The sequence below is a fragment of the Podarcis cretensis genome, assembly GCF_951804945.1.
Source record: "Podarcis cretensis genome assembly, chromosome: 8".
In the NCBI taxonomy this organism is placed as follows: Eukaryota; Metazoa; Chordata; class Lepidosauria; order Squamata; family Lacertidae; genus Podarcis; species Podarcis cretensis.
In genome coordinates this window covers 5,857,501-5,874,698 of record NC_137177.1, presented here as the reverse complement: position 1 = coordinate 5,874,698, position 17,198 = coordinate 5,857,501, and the positions used below count along the sequence as shown (strand labels likewise).

At 49.0% G+C, this 17,198-nt stretch overlaps 2 protein-coding genes across 2 annotated transcripts in view; both read right to left on the bottom strand.

The window, feature by feature from the left end:
• The window catches only part of PSMD8 (proteasome 26S subunit, non-ATPase 8), a 328,475-nt gene extending 318,116 nt beyond the window's left edge, over positions 1–10,359 (bottom strand). The window contains exon 1 of the mRNA XM_079985725.1: positions 10,355–10,359. The gene's annotated coding sequence lies outside the window, so the exon portion shown is untranslated. The remainder of the gene's footprint in view (positions 1–10,354) is intronic.
• Positions 1–17,198, bottom strand: part of SLC8A2 (solute carrier family 8 member A2) — a 143,147-nt gene that overhangs the window by 11,904 nt on the left and 114,045 nt on the right. The window contains exons 3-4 of the mRNA XM_079985332.1: positions 7,921–8,024; positions 6,743–6,760 (exon numbers count right to left, since the gene is read on the bottom strand). Coding sequence (XP_079841458.1) covers positions 6,743–6,760; positions 7,921–8,024 — 122 coding nt within the window. The remainder of the gene's footprint in view (positions 1–6,742; positions 6,761–7,920; positions 8,025–17,198) is intronic.

Genomic DNA, 17,198 nt, shown 5'->3' with positions numbered 1-17,198 from the left:
AAAGGGTTTCTTCTTGGCCTGGGATCACTCGGCCTGTTTGAGGGATAGAAGATGAAAAAGGAATATCATCTTGCTCAGAGGCTTAGTGAGGGCAGCAGGCCAGGCAGCAGGTGCCGTTCCTCACTGGTCCTGCACAGCCTAACATAGTAGAACCGCTAGGATTCAGCCACAGAGAACCGCTAGGAGGGGGAGGGGGAGGGGACCTGGAAAATTTGGATGGTGCTAGCAGCAACCAGCAGACATTCGTTTTTTTCCTTTTTTCAACACAACACCTTCTGGGCAGGAGCAGTCTACCTGAGTAGTGAGGATTTGGGCAGAAGTATCCTCCATGCAGGGACACGGGTGGCGCTGTGGGTTAAACCACAGAGCCTAGGACTTGCCGATCAGAAGGTCGGTGGTTCAGATCCTCGCGACAGGGTGAGCTCCCGTTGCTCAGTCCCTGCTCCTGCCAACCTAGCAGTTCGAAAGCACGTCAAAGTGCAAGTAAATAAATAGGTACCACTCCGGCGGGAAGGTAAACGGCGTTTCCGTGCACTGCTCTGGTTCGCAGAAGCGGCTTAGTCATGCTGGCCACATGACCCGGAAGCTGTACACTGGCTCCCTCGGCCAATAAAGCGAGATGAGTGACGCAACCCCAGAGTCGGCCACGACTGGACCTAATGGTCAGGGGTCCATTTACCTTTACCTTTATCCTCCACACACCCAAATACTGATTCATTTGGGATAATGAGGTGCAGAACCGAGAGCTTCACCTGGTGTTGAAATGGCCAGTGGCAGCACAGGGAAATGGAACGAATTTCTGCCTCCCCCAGCCCCCTGAGAAATATTCTGGCTTCCGCTGGCAACCAGCGCTCTCCAAAAAGACCTCTTCCTAGATCCTAGATTCTCTCTCTCCTTTTTAATTGATACTCAAGAAAGGGATAAAAAAGACAAGAATACAAACAAAACAATGATAAAGACAATATTAGTTACAAATCAATAAAGCAAAAAGGGGTCCTTGGACTATAGACCCAACCCCGCATCCATTCCTTGTTTCAATTATCTATTATTTGTTGCCAAAACACATTTTTTATCTTAAATTAACTAATTATTGATATATATTAAGTTTCATACCTTTCTTAAATCTACTACTAAAGTTACTCAAATGGTGCGACAGAGTTTAAACTACTGCAATTGTTTTTCAAATAAACTTTGAAGATTTCCCATTTTGAAATAAATTCCTGTTTTGGTTTGTTCTTTATTTTTTCTGATATACTATCTAGTTCCGCAAAATCTGGATCCATTTTTATTGGGTGGAGGGGATTTCATCACTCTGTAGCGATAAGAACACTTGCTGCCACTGTGCGTATAAAAATATACTCTTCATTTTTTTAATCCTGGATTCTCAAACGCCAATTGCTGGTTTATAAACCCTGCAGAACAAAAGTGGTAATCTTTTTTTCCTGGCGTCTGGGGTTTCAGGCTTCAGATGGGCAAATGACTTGCTTGGACATTGGTACCTGGGTGGTGGTGGGGAAGGAATATTACCCTGGATGTAGAAAAATAGCTCATCAGGGGAAGAACCTGCTTTGTATACTTCTCCTTGAAGAGCAAGCTTTCTCTGTGTGGGGATTTGTGGGTTTTTGTTTCGCTTTTTCTAAAGCAGCCATTTCCAACCATAGCTGTCAACTTACAGATTTGAAAATAAGGGACCAGCAGCCTCGGAAATAAGGGATCAGCAGCCAAAATAAGGGATTTTCGGAGCGCTGGTATGTTCGACTTCTGAGCCTCTCCAAGCCAAAGGCAGAAAGCCCAGCCAGCAGCCAAACGAAGCCTCAAGCAGTGGTTCCCACAGCGCAGCAACCCGGCAAAGGGGATGCAGCAAGGGAAACCACCGTCACCTCTCCGCTGGGAAGCGCTGAGCAAAGGCGAGTCCCCAGGCAACACAGCCGATTTGATCGGCACAAGGCATGCAAGCTCCACCCCCCAGTCGTTCTTAGACTCCTTATTGGGTGAGCAATGCAGCCAAGCAACACAGTTGGAGCCTCGCTCCTCCCTGGCCGGCAGGGAAGGAGGGAGGGAGAGGAGCTGCTTCCTTTGAAACCCGGGAAATTTAAGGGACATCATCAATAAGGGACAGCAGTGGGACACGGCGCTTTGATAAGGGACTTTCCCACCAAATAAGGGATGGTTGACAGCTATGTTTCCAACCTAGTGGAAATGTTTCTGGAGTGCAACTCCTGCTGGGCCTGAAACATCTGTCATAGAGAAAAATCGCAACATGCAATTTTGCATTAATGCCTCGAAGTAACAGAATCCTGGAGTCCGGACCACTTTTGCTTCCTTTCCCTGGTGTCTTGGCTTTCTTCACTTGGGCAATGGATAATTTCCAAGACAGGAACCTCCGTTCTAGCCTACTCAACCACAGTTGCTGTTTCACCCTCATCCGAATGCCAGAATGATCCCCACTGACAATATGTTAAATTGTCAGGGCAGTGCGTTCAAATCACATGGCAATACATACCCCGTGCTAGAAAGGAAGGGGGAGGAAACCTCACCAAAATTCGGCACAGAGAGAAAAGGCAGGATCCTGCAAGCGCAGTGAACTACGCAAATGATATGCTGCCACTTGTTTTGCATACAGTGGTACCTTGGTTCTCAAATGCCTTGGTACTCAAACAACGTGGAACCCAAGATACTGTCTGTCACAAGAGACTAGGGCCCTGTGGGACTTGACATCTTTCTGCAGGGCCTGCAAGACAGAGCTGTTCCGCCTGGCCTTTGGTTTGGACTCAGACTGACCCTTATGTTTCCCTCCCCTTATGGTTTTGACTTTGAGGCTGCATTATAAATTGCATTTTAACCTGTATTTTAAATTGAGGTATGTTTTTTTTTTCTTTTTTTTCTTCTTATTATGATTTTACTGTGATTTTATTGATGTTAGCCACCCTGAGCCCAGCTCTGGCCGGGGAGGGCAGGGTATAAATAAAATTTATTCCTCTTCTTCTGCTTCTTCTGCTGCTTCTTCTTCTTCTTCTAAAAAAAGCCCCAATCCCAGCCAACATGTCCTGGTGACCCCATGTACCCCACCACCTGTTCCATGCACCTGTTCTTCTCTCCCCCAGAAGAAGACAACAGAGTGTTGTTTTGGGCCATAGCTGTCAAGCGTCCCTTATTTGGTAGGACAGTCCCTTATCCCAGGGCCATGTCCCTCTGCTGTCCCTTATTGATGATGTCCCTTAAATAAACTACTGAAGGTAATGGGGCCCTTTCTATGTCCAGCTGTGCTTTGTCAACAACAAATTGTTGCTTCTTTTCATGTTGAATATATGCTATATGGTAATTTCGGACCTAATAGGTACTAAAGCCATTTGCACCCAACAAAAGATGTATTTTATCAAAGTAATTGTTGATCCCTTATTTTGGCTGCTGATCCCTTATTTTCAAGGCTGCTGGTCCCTTATTTTCAAATCTGTAAGTTGACAGCTATGTTTTGGGCAGGTAAGATTTCTCTCTCTCTCCCCCTCCCTCTCATCAAAGCACACATTTTCATCTCAATCTCTTCCCAAGCATATAGTTTCTCTCCCACTCACTGCCTCTCTCCCCAGAACATGGCTAACGTGTACGCATACACACTTTCTCCCACGCACCCTCTCCTGTGGCATTCCCTCGCCCCCGCAAAGTGCTCCCTCTCCCAGCCACAGCTGTTTAATAGAAGGCTATACCTCATCTGCCAACTCCATCGCCTGCCTCGGGGAATCTGCACACTGCTGCAGGGACAGGCCACAGGAACAGGATATCTCCCTCTCTCACACTAACGTTACCAGATTCCCCCCTCCCCATGAATCCAGGGACACCTTTCAACTTCCTACTAAATAAATGGATTTTTTTCAGGGGGCTGATTTGTACAGTGGTGCCCCGCAAGACGAATGCCTCGCGAAAAACCTGCTAGACGAAAGGGTTTTCCGTTTTTCGAGGCGCTTCGCAAGACAAATTTCCCTATGGGCTTGCTTCGCAAGACGAAAACGTCTTGCGAGTCTTGCGAGTTTTTTTCCTCCCCCCCCCTTTTCTAAGCCGCTAAGCCGCTAATAGCCGCTTAGCCGCTAAGCCGCTAAGGCACTAATAGGGATGCTTCACAAGACGAAAAAACCGCTAGACGAAGAGACTCGCGGAACGGATTATTTTCGTCTTGCGAGGCACCACTGTAAATCCAGCGACTGTTGTCCCCAGGAAACGGGGACGTCTGGAAACCTGATCTCACACCAAATCACCATTCAATATGCAAGTCCATTGCACCAGAGAAGCAAACACACACACACCTCTGTGTTGTTGTTTTTTTGCTTTCCTCGAAATTCTCTAGATTTCCTTCCTCCTAACCCCACCGGAGGAAATCAACAAATCTGCATTGAATTTTGCAGTGGACAAAATCCAGTAGCAAACTGGGTTTTTTTTAAAAAAAAAATTAATTACAATTTTTTTTGCCAGCCGTAGTGAAACCATTTTAGCGTTCCTCACAAGTCCTCAGATATTTTGTCCTTAAGATTCGGCTAAAGAGCAAGTACCAATCCCTTTGGATTCATGTCCAGGACACAACGCATAAGGATCCATGCCCCATACAGGGGCTACAGGAGAGATTTACTAATAACTAGCAGTTACAGAACCTCCATGTTTAAAGGCAGTATACCTTTGAATACCTGCTGCTGGGGACAAAGAACAAAAACACCTCCTTCGTGCCCCACTTGTGAGATTCTAGAGGTGTCTTCTGGAAATTGCAAGATGGCCAAAGTGGATATTATGGCCTGGACCTGCAAGGCAGTTCTTGTGTATTTATATATTCTTACTTAGCTTGCATGAGGAGCAGTAACAGAAGGCGGTCAACTCTCTTTCATGGAAGGTTTCTAAACAAGAGGTCGGATGCCCCTCTGTCAGGCACTCTTCAGCTGCCATTTCTGCATTGCAGAGGGTTGGACTAGATGACCCTTGTGGGCCCCTTTCGATCCCATAACCAGCTGGAAGTGGCATGTACAAGTATTGCACACACTGCAATTATGTGTCTAGTCATGTGCGAAAATTGTAATATCCATGTCTTTGCACATACCTTGACCCAGGGAAAGGGAACCCTCCAGATATTGCTAAAATACTGTTCCCAGCATCACTAACCATTAGTCACACTGGCTGTGGATAATGGGAGGTGGAATCCAACAACATCTGGAGGGCCCTTTGTCAAAGCAGAACCCGACACTTTGTGGAATGCCCAGTGAAGTTCCATTTTCTAATTCATTATTTTATTTTATTTTGCGAATGAAACATGGGGAAAAGACACCTTGTAATAAAATTTCTATCTCTGCAGAACCTTTTTGAGTCCACGGCTCCCTTGACCGACTACATTCTCTCTGCGGCTCCCCTGTGGGGCTCAGGAGCCCAGTTATGTCACCCCTTTCCTGCAGAGCTGGCAGCCTCTCGCCCTTTTTCAAACACCCTCCCTTGTGGAGGGTTCCCTCAGCCTCCTCCCCTCGACTTGGGGGTCCTCTGGGCAGCTGCAGCTTCTGCCCTTGGTCTCTGAACTGCCCCCCCCTGCCCCAAAGAGAGGTGTTGTTAGGATATAGTTCCGTTCCACCTTAAAAGGGAACAGGCGTGACTGTTGTGTGTCACATGCCTGCTTACTTCCAGCACTTGCTGGGAACTTCCTTTTGTATATTGCTTTTGCTATTGCCGTTCTGCTTGGAGACGAAGGGAAGCAGACAGGTTTTTCCTTTGTTCCTGAACTATGCTGAATAAATTGTTGTAAATAATGCTCACACATGACTCTGTCCGCCACTTCTGTTGTGAGGATTTATTCACTCTGCTGATAAGAGCGTGCCGAGTCTCTAAACGTATCTGAGGTTTGTGTCGCTGATTGATGCTGTACAGTGGTACCTCGGGTTAAGTACTTAATTCGTTCCGGAGGTCCGTACTTAACCTGAAACTGTTCTTAACCTGAAGCACCACTTTAGCTAATGGGGCCTCCTGCTGCCGCCACGCCACCGGAGCACAATTTCTGTTCTCATCCTGAAGCAAAGTTCTTAACCTGAAGCACTATTTCCGGGTTAGCGGAGTCTGTAACCTGAAGTGTATGTAACCTGAAGTGTATGTAACCTGAGGTACCACTGTACTGGGAACCGGTGTTCGGCCAGCTGCCGGCCGGTGGCTGGAGCCAGCTGGGGGCCTGCCAAATGCCCCCATTTCCCTGGCAGCATCCCAACAGGTATCTCCTCACATTGCCCCACAGGGGTGTGGGAAGCACCCCCTAGCCAGCCCCAGAGGCACCATTCGCCTAGGGAGCTTATAGCCAGGGCTGCTGCAACAAACAGCTGCACAAGCCTTTGGGAGGTGGAGACACAAGAGGGCATCAGAGGAGAGAGGGAAGGTAAGAGGGACAGAGGCCAGGGTTGCCCGTGGCACCCCTGACCATCATTCAAGGCACCACAGCACACCGGTTGAAAACCACTGTTTTATCCATTTCCTTGGGCACTGTGAGCCCAAGTGAATTCAGTGGAAATTACTTCTGAGCATAGGATTTGCCTGCCCGATACTTTGGGGCAAAGTTGCTCCATCTGTACAATGGGCGTAGTAAATGCCCTGCACCTTAGGTGCTGGAAAGTTTGTGCCCATGAGATGTTCAGAGCAGATGGAGAGAACAGATGGGTTAAGTGTGAGCTGGATTTGTGAAGGCAGAACCAGTCGGAGGTTAAAGAAAAAGGGAGAGCAAGCAGGGAGAGCTTACCTTGGTTTAGCAAAAGGGCTGCGACAAAGGAAACAGAGAGAAAGAGAGAAATTACGCAGGTCGTCAGTAAAGAGACAGAAGGATTTGTGATCTGAAGGAACAGCCACCAGGGAACGGAATGGCTGGGGAGCCAGCCCCACCCCATCAAAGGCAATACAGCAGGGATTTCATGCTCAAAGCAACCTTCTCCTTCTAAGCAACTGCTAGGCGCCTCTAGGGATGGCACCAGGCAGAGCCAAGGCTGGGTGTTTACTTAGGCTCCAGGCCTGCCGAAAGGCTCTGCTGCTCCAACAGCACCATCATTTTCCGTTTTTCCACAAGAGTAGCTTTTCGCCAGGGACGCGGGTGGCGCTGTGGGTAGCCTAGAACTTGCCGATCAGAAGGTCGGCAGTTCAAATCCCCGCAACAGGGTGAGCTCCCATTGTTCAGTCCCTGCTCCTACCAACCTAGCAGTTTGAAAGCACAGCAAAGTGCAAGTAGATAAATAGGTACCACTTCGGCGGGAAGGTAAACAGCGTTTCCGTGTGCTGCTCTGGTTCGCCAGAAGCGGCTTAGTCATGCTGGCCACATGACCCAGAAGCTGTACGCCGGCTCCCTCAGCCAATAAAGGGTGATGAGCGCCGCAACCCCAGAGTCGGTCACGACTGGACCTAATGGTCAGGGGTCCCTTTACCTTTACCCGTTTAGCTTTTCGCCTCCCCTGGTCTTCAAGGTTAAGTTGGAATTGTGGGGGAGCCTCACCCTTAGAGCCTCTCCAAAATCCCAAAGCTGCTATCATTAGCAGTTATTTACTTATTTATATGCTGCTTATCTGTCAACACGGGTTCTATAAGCGCTTTACAAGTACAAAACCAACAGCAAGCAGCAAAACCAAAAGCTAAATGCCGCTGGTGGCAGTTTTGCAAGGCTGTGTCCCAGTTCAGGTGGCCTGCTTAGAACATTTACCCCCCTCAAACCAAACTGAACAGGGACCAGGATATGGAGGTGGGGGCCCCATAGCAATAGGTTCAGGGCCTGAGGTGCCTCCCCTGTGCTATAGGGGAAAGTGGGAAGCAGATGGTCCTCTAGGGATGCTCCTCCACCATTTATGACCATCTCCAGATGAACATCACTCCCCAGTTTTCACGATGACACCTCCAGTATTTGAAAGCTGTTCTCCCCACCCCATAGCCACCTACCTGATATGCCCCTTTTCAACCAGCGTGGCTGTCCCAGCTCTATGAAGAAGCTGTCCTTCTTCTCATATTCTTCAACGTCCACAATTTTCACGTAAAGGGATTTCCTGGAGAAGGAAGGGTGAGAGGGGAGAGAAAGCATTAAAATCTTCATTGGGAAGAGTTTAAAGGATGCTGAGGTTGCTAACCACATGCCCAGATATCCCCGCAAAGAGATTCAGCCCTGCAGGATCAGGCTGAAGCACCCATCTACTCCAACATCCTAAGCTCCAGTTCCAACCAGGTGTCCATGGGAAGCCCAGAACCAGGTCACCTGGGTGCAACAGAACTCTCTCAACTTATGATTCCCCCAGCGACTGGCATTCAGAGACAGGCTTTCTCTGAGGGTGGAAGTGCAGCTCAGCCATCATGAATAAAAGGTAAAGGTAAAGGTACCCCTACCCGTACGGGCCAGTCTTGACAGACTCTAGGGTTGTGCGCTCATCTCACTCTAGAGGCCGGGAGCCAGCGCTGTCTGCAGACACTTCCAGGTCACGTGGGCAGCGTGACAAGTTGCATCTGGCGAGCCAGCGTAGCACATGGGAACGCCGTTTACCTTCCCACTAGAAAGCGGTACATATTTATCTACTTGCACCCGGGGGTGCTTTCGAACTGCTAGGTTGGCAGGTGCTGGGACCGAGCAGTGGGAGCGCACCCCGCCGCGGGGATTCGAACCGCCGACCTTTCAATCGGCAAGTCCTAGGCGCTGAGGCTTTTACCCACAGCGCCACCCGCGTCCCTACCAAAAGGCCTTGCCCTCAATGAATTTGTCCAATCCTCTTTTACGGCCATCCGAGTTAGTGGCCATCTCTGTGTCCTGCGGCAGCCAGTTCCAGAGCTAAATGGCATGCTGATGAGTGAAGAAGCACCTCGATTCCTCTGAATCTTTTGCCAGTGAGTTTTGTCAGATGGCCCTGGGTTCCAGTATCACAGAATCATAAAACCGAAGAGTTGGAAGGGACCCTGAGGGCCAACCCTCTGCATCACAGGAACCTCAGCTGAAGCAGTATGATGGGAGCAGGAGAGAGAAAGCATCTCTCTGTTCCCTTTTTCTCTAGGCCATGCGTCATTTTATAAAGCTCTATCATGTTCCGATCCTTTATTCATTATCCCCCGACTAAAAATCCCCAAATGTTGTAAGCTTTCCTCGTAGGGGAATGGTTTCAGCCCCCTGATCACTTTTTGCAACCTTTTGCTGCCTTCCCACCCCCCTTTGCAACTTTTCCAGTTCTGTGATCTCCTTTTAGGGATGCAGCAGGGAAGACCTGCCAAGATGATAGATGATAGATAGATAGATAGATAGATAGATAGATAGATAGATAGATAGATATAGATAGATAGATAGATAGATAGATAGATAGATAGATAGAACATGCATCAATAGCAGTTACCAGAGGAGCAGTGAGGAGGAATGCAGAGAGAATAAATGCCATGGTACATCTGCAGCAGCACAACCGGACGCCTTCCTCTGCCCCAGCTGCAACAAAACATGTCTCTCTTGTATCGGTCTCTACCGCCACAGCAGGCGTTGTAATTCTCCAATGGTTTGACTCACCCCCATAGGCACAGTCTTCCATTGTCTCCCAAGACAGATGGATGCCAACAACAGGCAAGAGAGAGAGAGAGAGAGAGAGAGAGAGAGAGAGAGAGAGAGAGAAGTATCCCACTGGAAGTCAGTGGTGACAATACAGTGGTACCTTGGTTTGCATACAGTACATCTTGGTTTGCATACAGTTTGGATTATAAACACATCAAACCCAGAAGTGTGTGTCCTGGTTTGCAAACATTTTTGGATTACAACCCTTTTTTTTTTTTCGATTACGAACAAATTTTTTTTGGGAGGTCCCATTGGCAAAAGCACGCCTTGGGTTACAACCTGTTTTGGTTTACAAACGGACCTCCGGAACAGATTATGGTTGTAAACCAAGGTACCACTGTACTGAGCTGTACCAAGCAAAGTTTTTACTTTGTATTTCCTCAAGGCTGAAAAAGTCCCCCCCCTCTCTGCGCCTGCAGTGTAATTAAAGGCGGGAGCCCCTGAAAAAGCAAACGATCACCCGAAGACCCCCATTTTGCAAACCCTTTTTATCTTTCAAGTGCACAAGAAGAAAACGTTTCCTTCCAGCCTTGGTTTCCATGGTGTGTTTTGTGGCGCATAAATGCTCTCATCAGACCACCCTCTCCGGGTTTCGCATCCTCCCTCTCCCGACTCGTTCCAAAGAGTGGGCGCTTCTCTGGCAGGTTAGGTATCTGCTGGCAGCCAGATTAGGGGAAGATCACATCGCTTGGGGGGGAAAGGAGAGGCAGGGATCCTTCCCTGCTATTCTCTCCTCTCCTCTATCAGACCCTGGCAGATGGGCAGAGTGACGACATCAGAAACCAACTGGAGAGGCAGGACGAGGAGGAGGGAGGGAGGGAAGGAGCGGGATCACATTCACCCGGTGCTATACCAGCTGTACTGGCTCCCGGTGGAGTACAGGATCAGGTTTAAGGTGCTGGTTTTAACCTTTAAAGCCCTACACGGCCTAGGACCCTCGTACCTACGGGACTGCCTCTCCTGGTATGTCCCATGGAGGACCTTACGGTCTTCAAACAAAAACATCTTGGAGGTCCCAGGCCACAGAGAGGTTAGGCTGGCCTCAGCCAGAGCCAGGGCTTTTTTGGCCGTGGCCCCAATCTGGTGGAACGCTCTTTCACAAGAGACTAGGGCCCTGCGGGACTTGACATCTTTCCGCAGGGCCTGCAAGACAGAGCTGTTCCACCAGGCCTTTGGCCAAGGCGCAGTCTGACCCCCTCTCTCCTTCTGTAATCCTCATAGCACTCTAGCCCAATGTTTGCCATTAATTTGGTTTTGAATTGATTTTAAAATGAATTTATTTTAGAATGTTGTGTTACTTTTATTGTTGTTTACCGCTCTGAGCCCGGCTTCGGCTGGGGATGGCAGGTTATAAATAAAATTTTATTATTATATTGTTATTATTATTTGGTAAGTGCTGTAGCTCAGGGACAGAGCATCCATTCCGCATGCAGAAGGTCCCAGCTTAATCTCAGGGTTGTGGGTTCGAGCCCCAGGTGAGGCAAACAGATTTCTGTACTGCTGGGGGTTGGGGTCCCTTCTATTCTCTACAGTTCTATGATTCAAGGATGCTAGACGAGGTGGGCCATTGGCGTGATCCAGCAAGCTCTTCTTCCTAACAGTCCAGCGGCTCTTGCAGTCTGCACTGTGACCTATCAGCTCAATCTCACTCTCAAGAGAGTGGATTCAGAGACGTCTCTGCCAGATTGTACATTCTGGTGAAAGAGATCTCATTTGGCTTCTTAAAGGTAAAGGGACCCCTGACCATTAGGTCCAGTCAAGGATGACTCTGGGGTTGCGATGCTCATCTCGCTTTATTGGCCGAGGGAGCCGGCGTACAGCTTCCGGGTCATGTGGCCAACATGACTAAGCTGCTTCTGGAGAACCAGAGCAGCACACGGAAACGCCGTTTACCTTCCCGCCGGAGCAGTACCTATTTATTTACTTGCACTTTGACGTGCTTTTGAACTGCTAGGTTGGCCTTCCTGCCAGAGCAGTACCTATTTATCTACTTGCATTTTGATGTGCTTTCGAACTGCTAGGTTGGCAGGAGCTGGGACTGAGCAACAGGAGCTCACCCCGTCACGGCGATTCGAACCGCCGACCTTCTGATCGGCAAGTCCTAGGCTCTGTGGTTTAGACCACAGCACCACCCGCGTCCCTCATTTGGCTTCTTACAAGACGGGTTAAAACTAAGTTTACATGAAATATCTGGGACAGCTTTGCCGATGTCCGTGGTGCTGAAACGAGATCTCTCACAACGCCTTTTAAACTTCTTAAAGGTAAAGGGACCCCTGACCATTAGGTCCAGTCGTGGCCGACTCTGGGATTGCAGCGCTCATCTCGCTTTACTGGCTGAGGGAGCAGGCGTTTGTCCGGAGACAGTTTTTCCGGGTCATGTGGCCAGCATGACTGAGCCACTTCTGAGGAACCAGAGCAGTGCATGGAAACGCCGTTTACCTTCCCGCAGGAGCGGTACCTATTTATCTACTTGCACTTTGACATGCTTTAGAACTGCTAGGCTGGCAGGAGCTGGGACCGAGCAACGGGAGCTCACCCCGTCGTGGGGATTCGAACCACCGACCTTCTGATCGGCAAGTCCTAGGCTCTGTGGTTTAGACCACAGCGCCACCCGCGTCCCTCATTTGGCTTCTTATAAGATGGGTTAAAACTTAAGTTTACATGAAATATCTGGGACAGCTTTGCCGCTGTCCGTGGTGCTGAAACGAGATCTCTCACAACGCCTTTTAAACTTCTTAGGGCGTGTTTAATTCTTAGATATCTTCCCGTCCCCTGCTACCTCCAACTTTCACTTTAGGTGGTTGTTGCCATGCAACTGGGATCTGCAGCCAACCCAGGCTCCCTCGCAAACATACCTGCATGACACACGTGTTTGCAGACACAGGGTTGCCATCACCCTTGGTAATTGCATTTGGGTTCTGCCGTTCCTCCAAGGATCTCAAAGTGGCAAGTCTTGGGCTTTTGCAATGGCATCCTCCTCTGCAAAGGAGGTTTGGCAACACTTTTTTGTGTGGCAGGGGTTCAGAGACACATTTCCTCGGAAGTAATCTGTTAAGCAGGGGTACATCCTGCTGGTGGATGGAGCCAGAACCAAGAATGGGGTGCAGCCAGAGAGAAAAATGTTGTGGGTGAAATAATCTGGAAAACCCCACCCTGATTCAGTTGCAACCGTGTCTTTCTCACATTAGAATTCCCAATGGCGTGCTTCGGAACTCCCTGCCACTTGAATTTTTTTTAATGCTATCAAATAACAACCTGTGTTGTACTGTTTGGGAAGGGAGCCAGGAGAACAGGGTTTGGGGGGGGGTTAGCAGTGTTTTGCCTGCATTGTTATGATAGATGCCACGTAGAATGTTCTGTGCTTAAGCAGATTGCAAATAAAACAGCTCAGTTTCTAGCAATCTCTGGCACGCAACCCCGATGGAAGGAGAAAAGTTGCCCACCCCTAATTTAAAAGGACACCAAATGGCACAGGAGCCCTCAGAATTGAGCAAGGCTTTAAAGCAGTGGCAACACTTGGCAGAGCAATGGGTATATATTTCAGTTTCACAAAGCAAGAGGCTGTTTTCTACACACAAACACACCCGTCTCCATGCTCCCTCCAGAGAAGCAAGAGTCATTGCGTGGTGAGTTCCTGTCTCCCACCAGTAGGAATAAAAACACATGACGCCGTTATATTAGGTTAATGGGCTAAAATTGGCCACCACTTTATTGGTTACAGGTGATGAGCGGTATTGGATTAGGCATTGGTCCTATCGACTAGCCGGCTTCAGCCTGCTTGCTTGAAGACCGGAAGGGGTTAACACCAAAAGGGGGAGCCCTGCTGATGTACATCAACTAGGCACTCCCCCGGGGTCACTGCTCGGGGCGTGCCTTGGGCCCTGACCTCCATAGGCTTTGGACGGGGCCACGCCCCCCGGAATCCTTTACCAGATTACCCTTCAAAATCTGGGGGAGGTGATGGTGCTCCTCCCCCCCCCCCATACATCTACATAACAATACCCATGCCAATGCCTAACCGCCAAACTGAGAAAGTTGTGACAATTTGCTAGTAGGTAGGTGAAAAACCCAATGGCTGGTGCCAATTTGCCAAGTGGAAAAAAATTCGTATCAGGCCCCTTAACGCCAACCAACCAAAGTCCATAGCAAGGTCAAAAGAGAAACCTTGAAGGGCAGGTGGGTGGGAAACCACAGCAGCTGAGCAGCCAAAGAGGGAGATTCCCGGCCACGTTTGCCTTAAATGAGGCAAGCCACACCCCCTGGTCCAGCCGATTGGCTGGCCTGGGGATGACGTGGCCGAGGAATCCTCAGATCGCGTAGGGGCTGGAAGCCAGCCTCTGCGTGCGTGTTGGGGGTGTGAAGCCCACAACAACACCTCCTTCTGAGTTTGGAAGCGGCTTTATCATCTCAGCCTGGTGAAAGCTCTCAGGTCAGGTGCTTTAGAGGACGAGTGAAGGGCATGAACTGGGGACGGTACCAAGGGCCAGAGAGAAAGGTTTGGAGGATTGCATTCTCCCCCTCCCAACCTGTGGTTCTCCACCCTTGCTCTGAAGAATGAAGCCTGATGCGTGGATTTCTCTAGGAGAGTCAAGAGCCATACATGAATATCCAAGTCTTGGAGCTTACAAAGATCAGGTGCTGCCCAGAACTCCATAAACACAGAAAACGAGAGATGAATAAGGAGTTTGTTGTGGAGAACTCCCTGAACAGCAACTCCACACTCCCCCCAAATTGAAAGGAGTGCAAGCTTGCACTCGGGAATTTAGGGTCTGTGGAGTCATTTGAGAGATTTTCTTAAAGACTTTCGACCTGAAGCTCATCCACGACAATGTCGCAGGTCTGCCGCGTTTGCAGGGATGTCCTCACCGTGCCCTGGCAGCTGTGCAAGGATGGCTGAGATAATGTATGTGAAACATTACGATGGCTGAGATAATGTATGTGAAGCATTTGGATGGCTGAGATAATGTACGTGAAACATTTGGAAATGCATTATGAACTATTATGGCGATGATTTATCTGCCTGTCTTCATCGCGGCTTCCCGTTCGTTTCACTTGCAGACAAGTCCCTGCGAACGGGTAGCCTCTGCCCTCTGGTAGAAAATACCTCTTTCTGACTCATTTTCTTATCCCCATCTACAAGATTTGTCATCGCAGATAATTATTCATTTCATTCCGCCCACGGTTTACTTCATCCCCTACCCCACTCCAGCAGTATATTATTTTTTAGATAGATACTTTTTTCTCTCTCTCGCTCACTGATACACAAACACACACACAACATGTAAAATGTAAACCAAAGACACACAATCCCAATTTAAATCCACCTAAAGGTTAGATAAATTTCTTTAAATAGTCTGTTTATTGAAAGCAGGGTTGGTTTTTTTAAAACAACTTTGCCACTGTGCATCCTCTCAAAATCCACAAAGGAGTTGAGACTATGTTTGAGCATGTGCAGAGTGCACCTCCTGTACTCCAAAGTAGCCACAACCAGATCTCTTCACCTCTCCTAACGAAGGGAGACTATACTTCCAGGCCAGAGGTCATGATTTCCAGACAAGTTATTTTTAAATTAACTATTTTAATTCTGGTTGCCACTTCCGCACTTGGGGGGGAAGAGTGCAAAAGAGGACACCGATTTGCATAAAAATTGCATGTGTTGATTTATATGCTTGGATGCAAATTTAGAAATAATTACTATAATTGAAATAGGAATGCAGCGCATCTCGTCTGCGACCTGTTTGCTTCCTCGTTTTGCTATCTGTTGAGAGTAGGCAATTTCCAAGGCCCCTGCATGCTTTCCTTCATTTGTTGTTGTTTACTCGTGTCCGACTCTTCGTGACCCCCTGGACCAGAGCATGCCAGGCACTCCTGTCTTCCACTGCCTCCCGCAATTTGGTCAAACTCATCCTGGTAGCTTCAAGAACACTGTCCCACCATCTCGTCCTCTGTCGTCCCCTTCTCCTTGTGCCCTCCATCTTTCCCAACATCAGGGTCTTTTCCAGGGAGTCTTCTCTTCTCATGAGGTGGCCAAAGTCTTGGAGCCTCAGCTTCACGATCTGTCCTTCCAGTGAGCACTTCAGAGGATGCCTTAAAAACACTAGGACTGTCCTCTGTTAGGACCCTAGTTGCTATTTATTTCTCAGGTTTACAAATCAATACAACTGAACGCAACACCTTAGGCAAAAAAGGGCAAGGCTGTGCTCCTGCTACTGCCCAGGGCCGACACGATCATTGGGCAGAATGAAGCAACAGGCTCAGGCAGCAGATGTTTGGGGGGGTGGCAGCAGCAGCAGCAGCCTGGAGCTGTTTCTCCTGAACCCCTAGCCAGGAGCAGGAGAACCTCACCCAGTCCTGGGTGGGTTGGATGCAGCCCTCAAGACTTCTCTATCTGGCTGTTGTAGAGGCCACACCCTCTCCTCAGCCATATCCCAAGCCATGCACCTTTTCCTTAGGGTACACACCTCCCGTCGGCCCTTCTTCGCAGTCTCCTTGGGTGTTTGCTCCTGACTAGAAAGAGCCTAGTTAAAGAGTCTAGTCCATATAGTTCAAGCTATGGTTTTCCCAGTAGTGATGTGTGGAAGTGAGAGCTGGACCATAAAGAAGGCTGATCACCGAAGAATGGGTGCTTTTGAATTCTGGTGCTGGAGGAGACTCTTGAGAGTCCCATGGACTGCAGGAAGATCAAACCTCTCCATTCTGAAGGAAATCAGCCCTGAGTGCTCACTGGAAGGACAGATCCTGAAGCTGAGGCTCCAAGACTTTGGCCACCTCATGAGAAGAGAAGACTCCCTGGAAAAGACCCTGATGTTGGGAAAGATGGAGGGCACCAGGAGAAGGGGACGACAGAGGACGAGATGGTGGGACAGTGTTCTCGAAGCTACCAGGATGAGTTTGACCAAACTGCGGGAGGCAGTGGAAGACAGGAGTGCCTGGCGTGCTCTGGTCCAGGGGGTCACGAAGAGTCGGACACGACTAAATGAATAAACAACAAAGAAAGAGTCTTTGCACCCACCCCAAATACATGAGCAAGCATCTCTTTCAGCTCCTTCTCTGGCTAGCATGCCCTGTCTCTCCCTAACTTTGTCCACTCCCCCCCCCCAATCCCGCAATGGGATGAAGCAATTGGAGGGAATTAATGGGGGGTGGGGGTGTCCAGGGAGAGGAAATTGTGCTGCTGCCCTAACGTGTGGGATGGTACTTGGCTGCTCCCTTCCCACCCCTCCCACCCGTAGCAGCATCAGGGAGCAAGGTTGCCGTGGCAACCGAGATCCTGTCTTGTTGACATGAGGCTCAGAGAAAATCAATTACTGACAAATTACACAGGTTCCCACCACCACGGAAAAAAGGGGGCCGAGGGATGGAGGGAAGGCAGAGGAGGAGGAAAAACTCAAAAAGTTCTTGTGGGGTTACAAGGTTGGAAAGGGCGAAGGAAGCACAGAAAGAAAAACTGAGCTATTTTTCTTCGTTCGTTTGCTTGACCCGAGCCTATCGCCCGCCTACCCGTTGCAGCTTCCCTCAAACTTTATGAGATTGCAACCTAGCCCTTTTGAAGTGGGATGAAACTTCTGCACCCAACCCACACACTGGGCACTAAGAACAGCAGAAGAGCCGTAAGAACATCAGAAAAAGCCTGCTTAGATCAGGC